Raw genomic sequence first — 22,263 nt, forward strand, 5'->3', positions numbered from 1 at the left:
TCTGCATACATAAATGTGATGCAATAGTGCACTTTCACTTGTACCCCTTTTGGTACTCACTTTTAAAGGTAAAGCTACTCAAAAAGTAGATGGTATCGCCCCTCCCTGATATTCCTCTCTGCCCATCTTTGGTATATTTGGAGAGAGGTGCATTAGAACCTGGCACATTTTCCCTAAATTTAGTAAGGCCACAAAATCCTTGCCTATCATTGCTGATTAATAGCACGGTGTGTGGGTAGGAAGTGTGTCTATCTATGCATTACAATAATGGTAACTTGAGAAGCAGCCAGTGATAGTAAGGTTAATGCTGATCCAAAGACCTACACTGTGCAGCAGCTTCTGCTGAACACATATTGTTCTGCGTGGTGCTGCAAGAGGATGCATAGCATGAAGGCTCGCAGTCTAAGGATGCTATCACTGGCAGTAGAAGTGGAGTCCAATACTCTGTCTAAGACATTTTCAGGTAACTGCAGTCTGACAACACAAGTGTGTGCTTTGCATATTCTTACAATAGTACCCACACAACATGTGCGCTGTATGGCAACTCCATTCCTCTTGTAGCATCTTCTAGTACAGGCCAGAATATACTTTGATGAATCTACCTCCATAAAAGGCAAACTGCTTAGAGTCAAGAAGAAAGTTGGAATCTGATGCCAGTATGATCATATTCCGAATAGGTGGCCAGGTTTTGGAATGAACACAACAATAGCAGCCTCACCCTTGAACTACAGGCAGTTAACAGAAAGATGCATACAACTGTGTGACTATCCATGTAATTAAGATGGTGGACATTGAGTTGGAGTACATTCTCAAAAAAAATTAGTTCAAAGCATGAACAGTGTTTATTCCTTGCAAAACTGCCCTCACTTTTACCTATGCCATTGAGGCATTATTTCCCTTTACTCCACAGGCACTGTTTTCAAATTAATATTTCCTTTTACAACTATGGTACATTTAAATAGTGGGTTTAATATTGATATTTTATACTGAATAAATGCAAATGAGCCACTGCGTATAAACAGTAAGCTTGAAAAAACCTTCAATTCTGAATATATCAAATAAGTTATACCATAACAGGGACATTTTAACTACTATGGCTGTGAACCAAGAAAGGTGAATGCATCTTATCCCTTGAAAATATTTGCCACAAAAAAAGTGGCATCATATATTCTACGCTGGGTGCTCTTGACTTCATGTTTATCTCCGCCGGAATATTTCCTGTGGTTTTGTGGTTGTGCGGTTTGGGGACCCACGGGGGCTCAAGAATTCTGACAGCACACGGCAGATTGGACTTGATTTCAGCGTGGTGCCCTGAACTCTGCATATTTTTTCCACCACCCCCCCCCCCGCATCACTTACCTGGACGAAATGGTGAACTCTGGGGGTTGCAGATTGCTCACACCACGCAATCTGCAGCTGGTGAGCAGGGACTCAGTCTTGGGGGCGGAGCAGAACACAGCGTAACAGCAAGGGGCAGGATATTTAAATAAACTGCTGGGCGCTGAGGAAGGCTTTACGAAGCTGAAATGCCTTCGCCGAGCAAACTAGTCTGAATAAAGATGTCTCCATGGTGTTTCCCCTAACGTGGCCTCTGCTCTCTTTTTTGAAGGAGTTTTTATGGCATATATATATATATATATATATATATATATATATATATATATATATATATATATATATATATATATATATATATATATATATATATATATATATATATATATATATATATACAAAAGTGAAAACTTAAAGAAATAAATTAACACTAGATATAAAAACAAGTAGACTATTTCCTTTTTTGATGAGCTGGTACTGCACCGTTTAGTACTGTACTGTAAAGGCTGCCATTTGTCTTAGAAAATAATATAGTTCAACATAGGTTGTGTAGACAAATAATCTTCATTAGTTTCTGTCCCAAAGGCAAAACCTTTGTGCAGTTTGGACGCATGTTGGATATAATACATAATAATTAGAGTGTAAGTGCTTTTAGCACTGAAGACTGACATAATGCATGACACAGGTTAGCCACACACAGAGATTTAACCTCTGTTGCCTGCATATAAAATTAATAATTATTCCCTTGGTAAGCTCCTGACAAGTTACAGAAAAACCCACATATCATTAATAGCACATGTCTTAATACCTGAAAATTAAATCCACACCCCCAGGAATCTAAAAAGTTCCCATATCTAATTTTTATTTTCGGCCTTTTCTATATCATCTTGTACAAAACAATGATTGTTAACTTTTATGTTGGATATTTGCCCTAATTGTGGCTAGTTTGTGTTTTCTTTCAGCATGCCTTTGGTATTTCTTTTACCAACTCTCCCAAAACTGGTTACTGTTTGAAGACAGTGCATGGTTCTAAAAAGTAGACTATTATGCAAAGTATCTTCTGGAAATGTTGACAAAATATGCTGTAGGTGGAAAGATGATCAAAGAATTTCAAAGAGTCAAATTAAGTAAAGGGACATTGAACACAGGACTGATTTAGGTTGTCAAATTAACTTCGGTGTGTAAAACAGATCAGTGCATGTCTTAGCTTGATAATCATCGTGCCCTTGTAGAAAGAAATGGAGATCACTAGCTATATTAGAATTGATAGTGTGCATTTCATGGCATTTATGTTTTAGACCAAAGGGCAATGCGTTGCTAACTGTGCAATATGAGTAATAATGTTGTCACCAACTCTGTAATTTGCATAAATTAGATACAGCTTCATTGAACATTATAAACATAGATTAGTAGATCAGAACAAAGAACCTGTGTGTGTAGGGGTCCTCTGCTCTTGAAAGGAGTAATCTGGAAAAAGGTGCAAATCGGTATGCCACTTTGTCATCTACACCCATCTCAAACTTAGAATGTCAATGATCCCAACAATTTGTTGTCCAAGGCACTGTCTGTTTGTTGGGTCACAAAAGGTCAATATACATCAATTCTTCTACGTTATGTTTATTTGATGCTCTCACTAATGACATGATAGTCTTTAACATGCTTCAATTAATCAATAGTCTTTATTAGATTTGACTAAAACCAATCATAAAAGTACTTAAAAAATACTAAAGTAGTACTATCAGGAAACTGTCCCCCCCCGAATGAGTAAAGGCACAACATCTCATTCATATGAATGAACCACTCCAGATAAAAACCAAGAGACATAAAAACAGACAGTTGGCAAGTCTAAAAATATAAGATACAATAGTGTGGGTCTGACATAAAATTCTGTGCTAACAACAACAGGCGAATAAACTTAAAATGTAATCTAGAAAATTGGCATGCATATTATTGATTGCATTACTCTAATTCAATTGGTAGTTTTAATATTCAGTTGTTTATATATACATTTCTCCTCCCCCTTGCAGGCTTATGCAATGATGCTGTCTCTTTCTGAAAATGCATCCCTTCACACTTCCTCCCAGAGTTCTCTGGACGCTTGGCTGAACATGACAGGCGCAGCCTCTGAGCCGGGGTCTTTTAACCCCATCCACCACCTTTGAAAGGGTCAAGACAGCATGGAGCCAGAGTCCAAATGAGAGGGCTGATTCCTGCAAAAATCCTGCAAGAAGCTAAAGCAAGCAGAACATGAGTTGGAAGAAGTCAATGTGGCTTTTGAACTTGAGATGAAATACTTTCATGATTTGCTTGCAACTGCTGAATCTTCTTCAGGACCAATCTCTCCATCTACATTGCAATTAATTTGACAGTCGGAAAAGTCTGCCAAATAGAAACTCTGTGAAGCAGTCCTTAAGAATCACCATGTGGAAGAATACCAAAAGACACCAATTGAATCCACCATTACTCAGTAATTGGGCATTTTGCATTCTTCCAAAGTTGGCAATCAGCGATGAAAACCCAGGTTTACTCATTCTTGGCACATACATTTAATAAAACAAATACAGATCACTGTCAAAGGGTTGTGGGCCAGAGGAACTGTAGCTAGCCAAATATATTAGAAATATGAAATTTACAGGTTGTTTGACTTTGAACAAAAAAAATCTTTTCACTGCGGAACAACTTCAAGCATTTGGGAGAAAACATTTTCTAAAAGAAAGATGCCAACAAATTACTGTTGCATTCGCTTAGAATACTTTGAATATAAAAGGGCTGATGGTTGCCACCGGAATGAACTAGATTCCAGATATATCACTGTATCAAGATGGCATTTTATCTTACTGTTTGTACTGTATGATGAATAGAATTCCTATGATCTTAAATTGAATATTGCAAATAGAAAATGGTTTACTTGGAAATCTGTTCACTATTACAAGCTCACTTTTCCTTCCCACTTTTAAAGGATCCTTGAAGTATTCTGTGGAATTAAAGGTGCAAGCAGTGTTCCAACATTTTATGATTGCATTAGAACTGCCCCAGAATAAAATTAAATGTGTGCCTGCCACAAAGTGACTTTTAGTCAGAGGAAATGAAAGGAGTTTGGAATCCACAATATAGACTGTCCTTTACAGAAGCAAAACTTTCCCTGTTCCCAGTGGCACTTCCAATTCCTCACAGAGGCCCTGCTACAGGTCTCCGGACAACACTGAATTTATGTCCAAAACCTTTGCACATGCTCTACCTGAAATGTGGCAAAACAATGTCCAGCAACAAAATTAACCCCATCTCTTTTCGGAAGACTAAACATTCCTCAACTAGGCACTTCTTTGCTTTTCTATGACATTAATATACTTCCCACCATCCTTGGGATTCTAAATTATTACCATAGAGGCCAGTTTCATAGTGAATCCATGATTTGTTTTTTCCCTTGATGGAATATACCTTAATCTGTACATAACTTGTAATTTTTTATTCTTTTCTTATTTTATTTCTTCTATAATAGTATTTTTGCATTAGATATTATTGTGAAGAAATGATGTTAATATAAGTATCTAGTGACGGACCAAAATTGTGTAATAAGGTTATGTGTTGTATGATAACCAGGGAGTAGGACAACTTTATGTGCCAAATAACCCCAACTAATCCTGCTGTTCTTGCTACCAGTTTTCCAGACAATCATGCGTTTTGTTCAGTTGATTTGTAATGGCGTTTGCTTGTAGGAAAATCATGTATTTATTTGTCTTTTGTGAATTCTTTAAGGAAACCCTATCAGTCATTTAAATATCTCCCAAGTTGTCCTTTAGAACTCACACATGAAAGAAAAACATTTAATGAAGAACAGAAGCAACTGTGAACTAGTTCATATGAATATATGCCAGAGATCCAGTGCACCAGTCATGTTAACTACAACAATATACTCTAGTTGCAAATAGGCATAAATGTCACTACTTACGCATTGATACATGGAAAGTCATACTTAATATAAGTACGTAAATTAGAGCCGCACAGGAATGGTAATGGCAAATTCAGAATTTTTCACAACATTAGAAAATTCTGCAGTCTTTGGTAAAGGAGACTGTTAAGAAGATAGCACTTCATAGAAGGTGAAATCTTACTAAACCATGAGTGGTTGAACATATCTACATATCCCAATGATTTGGAAAAACATACAGCAGATTATTTATCATTTGCCCCAAATGGCGTGTTGGCATGTGGAATTGGAGTGGTGGGCACTAGAAGAGCTTGCAATGTATTACTGTAGGTATTCTGAATGCAGATCTGATTAAACAGTAGTGTGAAACCTTTTAAGTGTCTCTGTCTTTGGGGACTGGAATGATTGGAGAAAAGTAGCTTGTTTGTCCATTAGGTTGTGTCCCTCACTTTCAAGAGGTTTTCACTTGCTAGTGGCATTAAATAGTAAACAACATTTTTGTTTTACCATGGGTAAACTATACACACACAATAACTCTCAAGTTAAGAATTTGCTGGTCAAATTCTATTAAGTTGATTCAAGTGAACACAAGCGTTTTGCCAAGCATGACGTTCTGCATATTGTTTGATGTTGTATGGTCTAGTGATCTAAAACAGTATACAAATCTTACTACTTGCTAATAAAGAGATAACCCTGTGGTGCATAATATCTGGCTGGGATAAATTAAGCAGTTATCTATATCTCTAGGATGAAAAGTGGAGAAAGCATCTCACCAAATGCAGAAAAGGACCTTTAGAATTTAGGATCACTTTTTCTTTCCTATTCTTTACAATTACACCCTTTTTTCTATCATTACACATGGTTGCCCGCTGTACACTTAGTGGATTAAAAAACATTAGTGGCTTCTTTTCCATTTTAGGAAATAACAAGGCCCGCTTGTTGCAGGTCATAGTCCGATTTTCATTTCTATAGATTTTCCTAGATGTATTTCTTAAAAATAGACAACACTATCTTGAACATTTATTGTAGTGGCAAAAGTCACTTCCAATTCATCAACCCATTTAATCCTCCTTCACACCCTACCACCTCAAATATTCAAGGCACATGAATAAAGCCATACCAGAAAACCAGAAAAAACAACAGCATTAATGAATTGTCAGGCAGTGGAACAGAAGTCAAAGCATGTGATCTATATTTAGTGGATAAAGAAGTACAACATATCAAGGTTGGGAGGGTAAGACTGGAGAATAGTGATTAACATCTTCTGTGGCTGGCACACGCAAATACAGCATCAGTCTATGTTTAGTTTAGCACACATATATTTGCCTGTTAGGGGACTGATACAATACTACAAGAACATTTCATTGGTTGTCTGGTGATGCTTTATTCTTAAAGAAAGCTATAGTACCATATATGCATTCCTAACTATATATTTGTCAGTTTTTTCCAAAATTCTGAAAATAACTATTTTGCATAAGGTGCAGTATTGTACAATCCAGAATATGAACACAGGATTCATAAATAAGCGTTATATAGTAAAAAAGAGAAATTGTACTCAAACTTTTCAGAATATACCTTCATGATACATACTTTTCCTCACATATTTGCAAATGAGTATGTCGGACATCCAGTTTCAATCTGTTTCTCATGCAGATTCTTTGAAGTGTTGCATAATTTCAACCATAGTTCATAGTTGAAGTCTTTGGCTAGGTACTGCAAAGACAAAGTCCTAGCCACCTGTGTGTATTCTGTTTTCCGTTGATCCATCAACAACAGAAGTGCATCATATTGATGCTTCTGTCTCCAAAATGCTTATCAATATAAGAAGATATAATTTTGAATAATATTAATAATTGCAAGGAGAGATTGCATTTATACATAATCATTATAAATTCAAATGAAAAAGTTGCTTTTCAGAACTGTGATGGCTTACATTCCTTTATACATACATTTCCCTTTTTATTTTAAAATAAGTATGCTGGCCAACAAATACTACTCCTCTTGTTTTAGACCTAAATGTTCTGGTCTTTGTCATGAATCCTGTGTGCTCTGGTACATAAGCCCCCAACTTAAGGCTCTTTCTGTAGTTGTGCATGGTTGTGGTATTTGACAATGTATAAGGTAAAACAAAAGACAGAGTTTGCAATTAATTGCATATTCTTAAAAGGAAGTTGGGCCCAATAGTAGCCCTTTATCTTCCACTCTGTTGCACTGTGCTTCTGATATTTCTATTTTGTCTATTACAATATTTGACTGAAGATAGAACAAGCACAGGTTATGAATTGTTAAATGCACACAAGTTGTGATTCATTTGGCAGATTCAGAAGGTATTGGAATTTGGAAGAATAGAACACAGAGCACTACTACTTTTTCATGATGTATATTTAAACAGTAGACCATCTCATTCAACTCATTCCATTCATACACCTATAGTGTGTTTTCAATCACCAGAAAATAAGTGGCCTGTGCTTCTCTTACTTAATTTCACCAATCTCCCCCATGCATCCCATTACTCTTACACTCCAGGCACTGGCAGAAGATCTCATGGATAAACCTTAAATGTATTTCATATTCTGTATTCAGTGTAAGGAAAGGACCCATCCTTTGAGCAAAGGGCAGACCTCACCACAGGAAGCAACTCCATGTGAAGCCTAATAATTGGAATCAAAGTATTAGTCTTCAGCACATTCTGCCATACCATTTTTGCATGATCCAGATATTTTGGACAATGAGTTTTTTTGCATTACAGATTTGGGAATTGTTTGATGCCTTATGGCCAGTGTCACCAACATTTTATCATGAGAAAATACAGTGTTAATTAATTGGGGCTGCAAAATGGACACACAGATATCAATTTATTTCATTCTTTAATTTAAATCATTAAATATATTTCATATAATCTTGTGATTTATACTTTACTCTCTAAAAGTGGGCAACCCACGTATGAGAAGATTCAATCTTTAACTGCACTTAGGTAAAGTAAACTAGAATTCCTAACAACCAAATTAATCATTATATAATACTGAGATGGACAAGAAAAGCACTTGTCGTTAATTACGACCCTGGCGGTCAGACCGCTCGATTAGGAGTGGGGCAGTCGGCCTCCCTCAACACCTCGTACACAGACGGGATCATGGATTCTTCAGCAGTCTTCAAAGATGCTGGGTATGTCGACTGTGCTGAGACAAACAATGCCATCAGGATTACAAGTTGCCTTTCTGACAACCTTTTCATGGTAGAAACACCGCCATAAAAAGGTTGTCGTAAACACAAAGAAGGCCCAAAAACGGATCCCCCGGGGGATTTTACCTAGGGGGGGTCATGCATGGGCTACATGTTTTGCCCCCTCTGCATGCACTATCTTGCGTGCACTGTGCGGCATGCATGACATGGTGCATGGTACCAGAGCGCGCATGACAGTGCAGGCGCTGCACCACGGCGGCATCACCTTAAGACTCACATAATGAACCTGCTGCCGCTGACAGAATGCCGCAGTTGCGGTGGTCGAGTAATACGGATGTCATGATGCTGCCGGCTTGACGGTGGTCTCCTGACCGCTGACACTCTGGCATGGCAGTCTGACTGCTAGGTTCTTAATGAGCCCCTAAGTTTGTTTGCAAGCTAAATCTACCATGGTTTACTGTCATAGATAAGGCATTTGTCACAGAAGTACACAAGTAGTCAAATGTAAAACTAAAAGTTAAGAAATCTAAAAGGTGGCACTGTGCATATAATCGAGAATTGGCAAATAGAAATAAGGTAACATGGGAAATGTAAGGGAACTACTGTTTTTTTTTTAGAACTGCTTGGTTTGTAGATCATAGTCCATCTCCAAAAGTCTAAGAATTAAAACACCATGCAGAACAAATGTTCTTTAAAGCTACCAAAAGCCAAATTAAGATGGTTCTCCTAGCTACTTTAGATAGAATGAGAACTTCTCCTTCCATTTAACAGTATCCCTAAAACCATAATATTCCCAAACTCAAAATTGATTGAACCTTACATATGCTAGCAATTTAGTCTTTCCACACAAATACACACAATAGCCCACTGAGTAGAGTTGCTTTCATAAAGAAATTAGTACATTCATCAGTAATTGTTGCACTATTTCGTATCGCATACTTACAAATGAATATAAAAGTGATAATTTCTTCACTTTTTCACTATTACTAGAACAATGTCATTATCTTTACTTACCACATTTGATCCTTTCTTCTGGGTGACTAAAGCGTTCCACTGTAAGTAAGGATAAATTAAGATTGGGTTAGATTAGGTTACCACGCTCTGTTGTACGTAAACTGGTCCTATAACTGCTAGTGTATGTTTTTTTCTACTATATTACACACTTTTTGAGTGGTGAATAACAGAGGATTTGATTCAGTTCATCCAAATGATTACTTCTTCCACTAAAATGTTACAAGAAACATCTCAAGTACAGGCCTTCAAACGTGTTAGTCTCTGGGATCAGGTTGTTAGTATTTGAAAATAGTTTTGAATTGATGCCACTTAACTACTGGATCTCACAAAAACACAATCAATAGGGAGGGCTTCATAATAAACTGGCGCAGATGCTATTCCAGATTTTTCACAGTGTGTACAAAACCTTCAACTCATGCCACTTTTCTTACATTATCATTCCAAGTATTTTTTCTTATTTATGCATAATCAATGTTTATATATACCACATTGGGTGTCAGGTTCTTATATGAGTTTGCATTCACAATAGCTCACAGATCATTTTGAATAATTATTTTGACTCGAAAATCCTCCCAAGCCCTATCTACAAAGTAAGCACTTAGAAGGGCAACCACCAATAAACCGTTCCTTAGTTTCATGTTATGATAATGCACTGAAATGCACTTGTAAAATACCTAACATATCAGATATTTACATCTCACACCACAAATGTGTACCAAAACATCATTTGAGCTGTGTTCAATTTGAACATTACAGGGTCAAGGAGAACATAGGCAAAGAGAGGCATTCTTGGTATAGTTTGAGAGAAATCTTGTTTGGAATTCATATTAAGTACATTACTGTTGATCACTACCATGTCAGCAATATTTGACTGATAGAAGCTTTGTCACATAGCCCTCAACCTGTTTCTCCATTGTAGCCATCTATACTGTGATAGTATCTTATTCTTTTATTCAAAAAAGGTTTGTTTCTGTCTGAGTAAAATTGTTACCACTTTTGGACATAGCAGCTTAACTTTCTAAAACTCATTTCACTTCTGAACAATCAATTGAAAGAAGCTTCCCCTACTATCTGTCAATTAATTTCATTTTGGGACATGTTTTGCCTGATAGCTCTTACAATTTGCAAACTATGTAATTTGAATATGTCTATATGAGTGTCCATATAGGCATATATTTATATATATTGTGTTTATGAGATCATGAACTTCTTCATTCTGTTATGTTTTTTATTTCCATGAGTTCTGAGCAAGAATCAATTTTGTTCTCTTCTAGATCTTCCCTGTTAGGCTTCTATAGTGTTTCAGAGATATCAAGTGTAAATGTCTGGTTTTCAAAAACAAAATATTGGAAACAAAACTTTTAGAAAGAGGACGGTGCTGGTGTCTCATTTCACTCTGGACTGTATATTGCTTCTGTTATGTTTATAAGTAAACTGTGCATGACGCGTGTTTAGCGGTCATTATTGTGTCTATTTGTGAAAATGTTTATAAAAACACAAAAAAATCTGTAGATGCACTTACTGTATATGTGATTAGGTTCTATGTCCAAGATGAGACGTCTTGAACTGCTAAGGAAACAGAGAAGGCAGTTGTTAATTAATATGGAATCACTCATGGGAGAATAAAGAAAATACAAAATATGTGTAGAAAATAATTCAATAAAATGCGATCTTGCAAATTCATTTTGATGCTTGTGATAAAGAAAAAATGTATTTGTGTAGAAAATTCCTTAAAAATAATGAATAAGAACCCTGATTTTGAGGTTAATGCTGTAGAATAGGAATGTATACCAAATGTAATCTTTCCAGTGCTACAATGAATTTATACATGAGATTGATATGCAATAAAACCTGTGTGCTTTTCTAAACTATAGTGAAATGTTCTTTATTGAGTTTAACATAGTAGAAACCTGGTTCATGTAGAAGAAAACATCTCCTGCAAAAAGTCAGAGTGCCAAACAATGATCTTGCTATGGAGACTTAAAATGAAACAACCCCATGACCACCACTACACATTGCAAAGATGTTTGGGTTTTGATCACAACATACATAGATAGCATAGACCAGCTGATTGAAATGATAACAACAAACTCTTCTCCCCATTCAAATGATATTTTCCTACGAGACTTCAATTTTCACTGGGAGGATTATACTGACAATCAGATCAATCTGCTCAAAGCCTTCCTGGAAGAGCAATCGCTGGTTCAGGAATGCCATCTTCCAACCCATTCTAAAGGCTCTACCTTAGACAGGATCATCTCGAAAGAAAAAGCTATTGATAAGATCGAGATCACCCCCTGCGACTGGTCGGATCATCACATCATTACCTTCCAAATACCCCAAATAAAAACTAAAATCTCCTCACAATCAATAAAACCCAGAAAATGGGTTTGTGACAACAAGGGCTCAACAGGGAGAACTGTAACCTCCTAATAAACTGGTAGAAGTCAGTGACCTAACGGAGCACTACAATAATACGATGACGAGCATAATAGAGGACATAGCCGCTTTTAAACTCAAAAGTATCCCTAACAAAGATAAAAATCATTGGTTTAACGGATCTCTCAATGAAGAAAGATGATCACTCAGACTCACAGAGCAGAAATGGAGACAACACCCTTCTTCACCCCATTTAATCCAACTAAGACAAGCCAGAAAGGCCAACTATAAAAGCATACTTAATTCAAAAAAGACTTCTTTAGAAAAGAACTGGATAATGCGAAAAACAGACAGAGGAAACTCTTCGAACTGCTAAAAGATCAATCCAACAAAACGGCCAAATCTGCACCAACAGCTACAAAATTGAACATAAGCAGAGAAGAATTCTTCTCCTTCACAGCCAAAGCCAAATCCATGGTGGTGGAGCTCTAAAAGGCAGCTGAGTGACACTTGATCGAAAAGAGCACCCCACCTAAGCCTCAACATCAACCAGCTCTGGAAAATGCCTAAAAATAATGTGTTATGGTCAGAATTCAAGCCCTACGTTGACATATATATTGCAAAGATTATCTCAACAATAAAACCAAACAATCACTTCAATGATCCTCTACCTGCAAATTGTTTGTCTACAATAAACCATCTTCTCATCCCCCTAATGGACAAAGATTATCAACGCTTTGCTATCGCACGGCTCATTACCGGACAGCCTAAAACAAGGTAAGTTACTCCAATCTTTAAAAGAAACAACAGATAATCCCTCAGACCTCAACAATTTTAGACCAGTAACAAATATTCCCATGCTAGCCAAAGTCTTGCAAAAATGTGTACATCAACAACTGAGCCAACAAATCGCTGAATTCAAACTGATGAATGACTTCCAATCAGGATTTAGACCAAACCACAGCATGGAACAGCAATTCTGCACATTGTGGATGTCACTCTACTTGCCCTTGACCCCAACGAAACCTGTCTCCTAATCCTGCTCGACCTGTCACCGGCATTCGACGCTGTAAACCATGCCAAATTACTGGAATGCTTGAAATAAAGGATGGGCCTAGAGGATACTGTCCTAAAGTGGTTTAGTTTGTTCTTAAAGAACAGATCGCAAACATTCTTGAGAGTGTGTGTACGCGAATGTGAGTGTCCTGAGGCGGAAAGCCGTGTCGGATTGTGTGCGAGGAAGCATCAGTGATCGCTATTTTAAAATTGCACCTGTATCTTTCTTTTTGCACTTTCTTCGTTTTTAATTACTTACTGAGCTTACTACGGCCATTGCACTGATTACTAGGTTTTGACCACCTTGTTCTTACCTTGCCCCGTTTGTCCCCACCACAGCCGAGCAGGTGCTGCCGGGGTCCAGCTTTTAATTCACCATCTTGGGTGAGGAGCAGGCGAGCGGTCTAGTGCTCGGCCCCTCTCACCGGCGCTCCCATAAAAACACGAAGCTAACTCGCGAGCACCGATTGAGAGTGTGTGTAAACGAATGTGAGTGTCCTGAGGCGGAAAGCCGGGACGGATTGTATGCGAGGAAGCATCAGTGATCGCTATTTTAAAATTGCACCTGTATCTTTCTTTTTGCACTTTCTTCGTTTTTAATTACTTACTGAGCTTACTACGGCCTTTGCACTGATTACTAGGTTTTGGCCACCTTGTTCTTACCTTGCCCCGTTTGTCCCCACCACAGCCGAGCAGGCGCTGCCGGGGTCCAGCTTTTAATTCACCATCTTGGGTGAGGAGCAGGCGAGCGGCCTAGTGCTCGGCCCCTCCCACCCGGGCTCCCATAAAATGATACCTCCACCCAGGAAGCGCAGCGGGCGCACCAGCAGCGCAGCGGGCGCGCCGGCAGCGCAGTGGGCGCACCGGCAGCGCGCCAAAGGCAAGCCTGTCTACGCCCGTCCGCGGCCGGCTGGGGCCGGGGCCACTTCCCCTGCATCGCTCCCTCCACAGAGAAGGTACTACAGCTCTGAGTCCCTTCTTAGCATGAGGACTATTGGTAAAGTAGGCTGCATGCACTCATTTCAAGCTCTGGAGCTGCCCACAGTATGTCCCCTTTGCAAATATAAGCTGAACACTTCCCAGAATCATGATGGTAAGCAGGATTATAACATGCTACTCTTAAACTGTAGGCCCTTACCCAAACACAGGACGGAAGTGGCCCTGTTGCTGGAGGAGCATACGCCAGATGCAGTCTTCTTAACAGAAACCTGGCTGACTCCAGACTCCGACCCTGACATAGTATCAGCACTGCCCCCGGGCTTCTAAATTATGCGGAAGGACTGGGTTGCAGGGAGAGGAGGGGGCGTGGCAATAATATATAAAGAACAGTATTTATGTAGATGCTCCTCTGATTCCATTCCAGACTGCGAGAGTCTCGCATTCAGCATTGAATTCTCCCCAATAACTGCTTCTCAGGTTCCCTCATATATCGGCCGCCGGGCCCCCCAAAGCAGTTTCATAAGGCCCTCACATCAATTATGGCCGAATCAGTCACAATTTCCTCCAATTAAACGCTGGTAGGCGATCTTAACTTTCATTTTGACGCTGCCTATGACCACGCTGCCACGGAGCTGGCGGATGATCTGCCGGCTTTACAACTGGATGAACTGGTCGCCTCTGCCACCCACATTAAGGGCCATCTTTTGGACCCAGTTTTTAGTAACTGCTCAGAGCTTAAGGCGGGGCACCCTATCAGTCTTCCCTGGACCGACCACTCACTTGTCCCCCTTACATGGTCTATATGCAAGGCCCCCCACTCAACCCCCATTGTGAGGAACTCCAGAGACTGGTCTAGATTCTCAGTAGAATCTTGGTCTAACAGTCTTTTGACCTCCAGACCCCCCTGTAATGGGGACCCTTGCGCAGCCAATCGAGAATATAAAGAGTGGATCTTGAATTCTCTTGAGGCCACACTCCCCCTCCGCAAAACCACTATGAAGCGGTCACAATAAACCGCCCCCTGGTACTCCGGGGAACTCAGGGGAAAAAACGGCTCTGTAGGAAGATAGAAAGAAGGTGGCGCTTGGATTATTCCACGGATGAGAAAATCCAATACAGAGAGGCGATTAGAGCCTACAAATATGAGGTAAAAACTGCTCATTCAACTTACTTCTCAAAACAAATTATGAGGGCAAAATCCAAACCCAAAGAAATCATTCAGATAGTAAAGAGCCTCACTAAACCTTCCCGCCATCCATGGGCGTCCGCAGAAATGTTTCCAGGGAGGGGCAAAATGTTTACTTCATCACTCGCCTTTCAGGGGGGGGCAACATTTTAACTTTATCACCCGCCTTCAAGGCAAGTTAAAGGCAGACGGCCCATTGTCATTCTTTATGTGATGATCAGCAGCAGAGAGAATGACAATGGGCCCGTCCACAGTCTGCTCGAGGTCAGGGAGGGGCTGCTGCAGCCTCTAGAGTTCAAAGAGAAGTGCGAGCAGCCCCAACTGAGAGATCATTTAAACTCCTGGGGCTTCTCGCAGGGGAACAGCCTGCTGTAATGGTGAAAATTACAGACCAAAGGCGTCCGTCAAAGTCATGGGACCGGCGATCCAGGGGGGGGCAAGCGCTCCCCCTTGCCCTCCACTGCGGACGCCCATGCCCCCATCCATGTCCATGTATAAAACTACGTCCCACTGCAATGACCTGGCAGAATTCTTCCATCAAAAAGTGTACAAAATGTACGCTTCCTTTCCTGTCATGGACTTAGATCCCACTGCTCAGGCCCGGTCTAGTCCGGTGGAAACTTTTCCTCAGTCCGCCGCTACCCTGGATCACTTTCCATTGTTAGAACAGAAATCCCTGGAATCCCTAGCACGTCAAATAAAGTCAGGGTCACCATGTGACCCAGCCCCACCTGAGGTAATGGTCTCGGTAATCCATGTTGTTCTCCCCACCATTATGAACCTCCTTAACGCCTCCATTATCTCTGGCAGAGTCCCGCCTCCTTGGAAGCAGGCCATGGTTTGTGCGCTCTTGAAGAAATCAAATCTGGACTCTGGTGACTTCGGCAGCTACCGTCCCATCTCCCTGCTCTCCTGGGTGAGCAAAATTCTTGAGAAGCACATCAATATACATCTGATGGACTTTCTCGAGAACAACCAGTTGCTGGGCGCCACCCAAACAGGCTTTCGACTCAGACACGGGACCGAGACCGCCCTACTGGCAGTCACCGAGGAAACCAGAAGTATTCTGGATCGAGGGGGATCAGTGGCAGTGGTCCTCCTCGATCTGAGCGCAGCATTTGACACGGTTAATGATGATATGCTGCTGTGCTGCCTCTCTGCCGTTGGAGTATCAGGCAAGGCACTGCTCTGGTTCAAATTTGGATATTTGGAGGGGTATTTATAGAGCGCTGCGTTCGCTCCGGAAGGAGCATCATGGCGCTGAAAATCCTTGAGTCCAGGTCATGGAGTAGAAGGGGGGAGGTTAAATGGAAGCTTTGGTCCAATCATCGGGAAGGTTGAAGATCCATGTTTTAAGCATTTTTCTAAAAGGCTTCTCAAGTGTCTGAAGTCTTAGGTGTCTGGGCATACTGTTCCAGGCTTTGATAGCCAGGGTGTTAAGGGTTTTGCCACCTTTGGACTTCAGATTAAACTTGGTGGGGGTCATGAAATTTTCTTGGGATGAACGGAGGGAGCGACTCGGATTGTAATGAGGGAAGCGTCTAGTAAGATAAATGGGGCCTGTTTTATTAAAGGCTCGGAAGGCAACAGTGAGGATCTTGAAAAGTATTCTCTTGTGCAGAGGAAGCCAGTGTAAGGTCTTTAGAGCCGCGGAGATTGAAGATTTACGCGGTAATTTGAGGACGAGGCGGGCGACAGTGTGTAGTACACTTTGGAGTTTGGAAAGGGTGGACTTCTTGGTACCTGCCAAGAGGCCATTGCAGTAGTCGACCCGCGAGAGAATGAGAGCTACAGTTACCGTCTTTCTAGAGTCTAGAGGGAGAAAGTCAAAAAACTTTCTCAGAGATTTGATAATGCCGAAGCATTTGCCGGCTACAGTCGTAGCATGATGATCAAATGAGAGATCAGAGTCAAAAAGGACCCCAAGGTTTCTTGCAGTGGTGACAGTCTGTGGGGGGGCGGCAGAGTTGTCAGGCCACCAGAGGGCAGGACAGAAGGAGGCGTTCTTTCCAATGGGGAGGATCTCAGTTTTATTTGAGTTGCACCGGAGGTGATTAGAGTCCATCCATTGGAATACAGCAGTTAGGCAGTGTTTGAGATTAAGCTCTGCCTTGTTGGACTTGTCGTCTAGGGGGATGATCAACTGAGTATCATCGGCATATGAGGTGACAGTTATGCCGAATGATTCTATCAGTGCCAGAAGAGGGATAAGGTAAATGTTAAAAAGGAGGGGACTAAGGATGGACCCCTGAGGGACTCCGGAAGAGACCGTTTTCTCAGTTGATTGAAAAGGGCCCAGAGTGACAGATTGGGACCTGTCACTGAGAAACGATCTGATCCATGGTAGAGCTGGGCCAGAGATGCCGATATCCTTTAATCTGTTGATCAGGATGGAGTGGGATATGGTGTCGAAAGCTGCCGTGAGGTCAAGAAGGATCAGAATGGCCTTCTTCCTTTGGTCTTGTAACATTTTGATGGTATCTGTTAGTTCAATTAAGGCAGTTTCGGTTGAATGTTTAGGCCGGAAACCAGACTGTTGGGGATGATGTATGTTATGGGTTTCCAGAAAGGATTTAAGTTCTTTATGAACTACCTGTTCAGTTATTTTACCAAGGGCGGGGAGAAGGGTAATAGGACGGAGATTGGTCAAATCCACTGGGGATTTATTGACTTTTTTCATCAGTGGTTTGACAACACCTTTTTCCATGAGCGAGGAACCGATCCAGAACTAAGAGACAGGTTAATAATGTCATTGACGATAGGGTTAATCTCATCAATGATTGTGTGGAGAATCCTAGGGGGACAGGGGTCGGATGGGGAGCCGGATTTGCAAGAAAGAATTGCATCTTTGGTTTGAACCAGAGTAACCGGGGTGAAGTGTTTAAGACAATGGGTGGTCGAACCAGGTTGATCGGATTGGGGAAGTTTATGAGTAGTGGGGGGAGGGGGGAAGTTTTTCTGATTTCGTCGAAATATTCTGAGATCTTATCACATAGCTCTTGGGATGGGGGGATTTCGGGTTGGAGAGCTTTGGGATGGGTGAAGGTTTTTACTAGCGAGAATAAAGTTTTTTGCTTTTGGCTGGCTTCTTCAATGGCCTTTACATAGAACGCTTTCTTAGCTACTTTGATGGCGGCGAGATAGTGTTTCCTCTGAAGTATATAGGCGCTGCGGTCGTCGTTATCGTATGTTCGACGCCATTTACGTTCAGCTTTCCTGCGGAGTAGGTGTGCGGAGGCTAGATCAGGTGTAAACCAGGGAGCATTGTTTTTAATTTTCTTCAAGATTCTATCTTGATGATTAGTGGGGCTCCGTTTTGCAATTTCTTGTGAGAGCCAGTTGTGGAAGCGGTCAGCTTCTCTGTCGATGTTTCCAGATAGGGAGGGGGAGTAGGTTTGGGAGATGGGATTAAGAATGAGATTTTTCTCGACAGTTTTCCAGTTGGTAGCATGACCATAGTGGAGATTGCGTTTATTGCTGGTTGGGGGGCGGCCGCTGGAGATGTGGAACGGAATCAGGCAATGATCGGTCCATATCTGGGGTAGGGGGGGGCAGGGTGGTGAGAAGAGGGAAATTGGAACATACACCATCTAGGGTATGACCAAGTGAGTGAGTGGGTAGCGTGAAACTTAGTTGTAGATTAAAAATTTCAAGTGTCTGAAGAAAGTTTCTTGTTTGAGAATCGGCGGAGGCCTCAAGGTGCAAATTAAAATCACCTAAAAGGGTAAAGTGTGGGTAACGAAGTAAGAAGTGACCAGAGCGTCATTGAGAGAGTCGAGAAATTTAGAAGCCTTACCGGGTGGGTGGTATATCAGACCACCAGAGAGGGAAAGGGAATGGTTAAGTTTGATGGAAAAGCCCATTCCCTCTACGTCGACGAGGGGATCAAGGCAAAAGGTGTGGCAATTAAAGATGTTCTTCAGGATGATTGCAACACCTCCTCCTCTCCCTTTCAGTCTGTCTTGTCTGTAGAAGGAGAAACCCTGAGGGAGGGCTATGGCTATGTCGGGGTTACAGTCCTCTGTGAGCCAAGTTTCGGTAATCATGAGGCAGTCAAGGTCTAGGTCCGTGATGAGGTCATGGATATCTTGACTGTGTTTGCACATGGATCGGGCATTTATCAGACCACCTTTGAAGAAAGGTCGCTGATACTTGGGGAAAATTGGCTTGTCCTGATCGAAGGTGAGTGACCAGCGACATTTAGTACAGCTAGCAGAGCCGACTACTTTTGACAGGTCAAATTTACAGGAGCAGAGGGGGATGCCTTGGAGTTGGAGAAGATCGTTGGGCGCATATCTGATCTTTGGGGGGATTTGGGCAGAGTTGCCTGCGCCTGGCGCGGTCTTAGCGCGGACGGGCGCAGACGGGCTTGCCTTAGGCGCTCCCGCTGCGCTCGTCCGCTGCACGTCCTATGCATACACATTTGTAGTAGAAGGAAGGGGGCGTGGCCTCAGAAAGGGGCGGAGTCTGCGCGCACGCCGGTGGTGATGGCGGCTGCAGGTAAAGAGCAATGAAGGGCGCGAAGCAGCAAATGAGATCAGCTGTGCGCGAGCGCTACGTTGTGCTTTAGTTTTAAAAGCAATTTAAACAGTGACACCACACGAAACAATTTTTAAAATCAGCAGAGTACCTCCAGCTCCCGGCTTCCGCCTCAGGACTGGGACAAGGGTTAACAAGTTGCCGCTATTGGATCAACGGTTTAAGTAGAGTGATCAGGGGGCGTGGCCTCAGAAAGGGGCGGAGTCTGCGCGCACGCCGGTGGTGATGGCGGCTGCAGGTAAAGAGCAATGAAGGGCGCGAAGCAGCAAATGAGATCAGCTGTGCGCGAGCGCTATGTTGTGCTTTAGTTTTAAAAGCAATTTAAACAGTGACACCACACGAAACAATTTTTAAAATCAGCAGAGTACCTCCAGCTCCCGGCTTCCGCCTCAGGACTGGGACAAGGGTTAACAAGTTGCCGCTATTGGATCAACGGTTTAAGTAGAGTGATCAGGTGGCGTGGCCTCAGAAAGGGGCGGAGTCTGCGCACACGCCGGTGGTGATAGCGGCTGCAGGTAAAGAGCAATGAAGGGCGCGAAGCAGCAAATGAGATCAGCTGTGCGCGAGCGCTACATTGTGCTTTAGTTTTAAAAGCAATTTAAACAGTGACACCACACGAAACAATTTTTAAAATCAGCAGAGTACCTCCAGCTCCCGGCTTCCGCCTCAGGACTGGGACAAGGGTTAACAAGTTGCCCCTATTGGATCAACGGTTTAAGTAGAGTGATCAGGGGGCGTGGCCTCAGAAAGGGGCGGAGTCTGCGCGCACGCCGGTGGTGATGGCGGCTGCAGGTAAAGAGCAATGAAGGGCGCGAAGCAGCAAATGAGATCAGCTGTGCGCGAGCGCTACGTTGTGCTTTAGTTTTAAAAGCAATTTAAACAGTGACACCACACGAAACAATTTTTAAAATCAGCAGAGTACCTCCAGCTCCCGGCTTCCGCCTCAGGACTGGGACAAGGGTTAACAAGTTGCCGCTATTGGATCAACGGTTTAAGTAGAGTGATCAGGGGGCGTGGCCTCAGAAAGGGGCGGAGTCTGCGCGCACGCCAGTGGTGATGGCGGCTGCAGGTAAAGAGCAATGAAGGGCGCGAAGCAGCAAATGAGATCAGCTGTGCGCGAGCGCTACATTGTGCTTTAGTTTTAAAAGCAATTTAAACAGTGACACCACACGAAACAATTTTTAAAATCAGCAGAGTACCTCCAGCTCCCGGCTTCCGCCTCAGGACTGGGACAAGGGTTAACAAGTTGCCGCTATTGGATCAACGTTTAAGTAGAGTGATCAGGGGGCGTGGCCTCAGAAAGGGGCGGAGTCTGCGCGCACGCCGGTGGTGATGGCGGCTGCAGGTAAAGAGCAATGAAGGGCGCGAAGCAGCAAATGAGATCAGCTGTGCGCGAGCGCTACGTTGTGCTTTAGTTTTAAAAGCAATTTAAACAGTGACACCACACGAAACAATTTTTAAAATCAGCAGAGTACCTCCAGCTCCCGGCTTCCGCCTCAGGACTGGGACAAGAGTTAACAAGTTGCCGCTATTGGATCAACGGTTTAAGTAGAGTGATCAGGGGCGTGGCCTCAGAAAGGGGCGGAGTCTGCGCGCACACCGGTGGTGATAGCGGCTGCAGGTAAAGAGCAATGAAGGGCGCGAAGCAGCAAATGAGATCAGCTGTGCGCGAGCGCTACATTGTGCTTTAGTTTTAAAAGCAATTTAAACAGTGACACCAAACAAAATAATTTTTAAAATCAGCAGAGTACCTCCTGCTCCCGGCTTCCGCCTCAGGACGGGGACAAATCCTTTCTGAACAATAGGTCCTTTCAGATCTTCGAGGGAGACACAGCATCCTCCAGCAAACCTCTGAGCTGTGGGGTACGGCAGGGTTCCTCTTCGAGCCCTGCACTATTTAACGTCTATATGAGACCACTAGCTGAGGTTGTTCGTCCATTTGGCATTAAGATCATTTCATATGCCGACGACACTCAGCTGGTGGTCTCCCTAGCGCAAGAGGACAGCCAATCAGCACAAATGGGGTTAATGAAATGGCTGGAGGAAGTGAAAAGCTGGATGACGACATCCTCCCTCAAGCTTAACGGGGACAAAACGGAACTGATGCTCCTGGGTCCCGTCGGTTTAGTGAACATTGACTCCCTATGGCCTCCAAAGCTAGGCACTCCACCTGTACCTAAGGACAACTTGAAAAGCCTGGGGGTATGGCTGGATAAAGCCTTGACTTTTAACACTCAGGCCATTAAGCTCTCGTCGACTTGTTTTGGCCTCCTCATGATGTTGAAAAAGGTCCTCCCACTCTTACCTATGGAAGCCAAGCAAGTCGCCGTGCAGGGCCTGATCCAGTCCCGACTGGACTTCAGTAACGTCCTGTATCTAGGCGCCCCCGATTACACACTGCGCAAGCTGCAGATTATCCAAAACTGTGCGGCTCGTACAATGCTTCAGGTGCCACGCAGATTGTCAGCCAAACCTGGGCTGAAGAGCCTACACTGGCTCCCGGTGCGGCAACAAATTTCTTTTAAGGCAATGTGTATATCCCACCAAGCATTTTGGCAAAAAGGCCCGGTAATTAGCCGTGAGCTGATTACACAATACCATCCGAGTAAACACCTTCGCTCCAGTCAGGCCTTTTTAGCCACAGTTCCCAGAATCAAGAGAGCCAGAGCCGGCGGTAGGATGGTCTCCTACAACGCCTCTAGAC

At 42.5% G+C, this 22,263-nt stretch overlaps 1 protein-coding gene across 2 annotated transcripts in view; it reads left to right on the forward strand.

Moving 5' to 3' along the window:
• Positions 1–5,636, forward strand: part of PRDM16 (PR/SET domain 16) — a 1,072,267-nt gene extending 1,066,631 nt beyond the window's left edge. For both annotated transcript variants that reach the window (XM_086921555.1, XM_086921556.1), the window contains one exon: positions 3,363–5,636. In XM_086921555.1, coding sequence (XP_086777681.1) covers positions 3,363–3,497 — 135 coding nt within the window. In that variant the 3' untranslated portion in view covers positions 3,498–5,636. The remainder of the gene's footprint in view (positions 1–3,362) is intronic.
• The last annotated feature ends 16,627 nt before the right edge of the window (positions 5,637–22,263 follow it).

The sequence above is a fragment of the Lissotriton vulgaris genome, chromosome 5 (assembly GCF_964263255.1).
Source record: "Lissotriton vulgaris chromosome 5, aLisVul1.2, whole genome shotgun sequence".
Classification (NCBI taxonomy): domain Eukaryota; kingdom Metazoa; phylum Chordata; class Amphibia; order Caudata; family Salamandridae; genus Lissotriton; species Lissotriton vulgaris.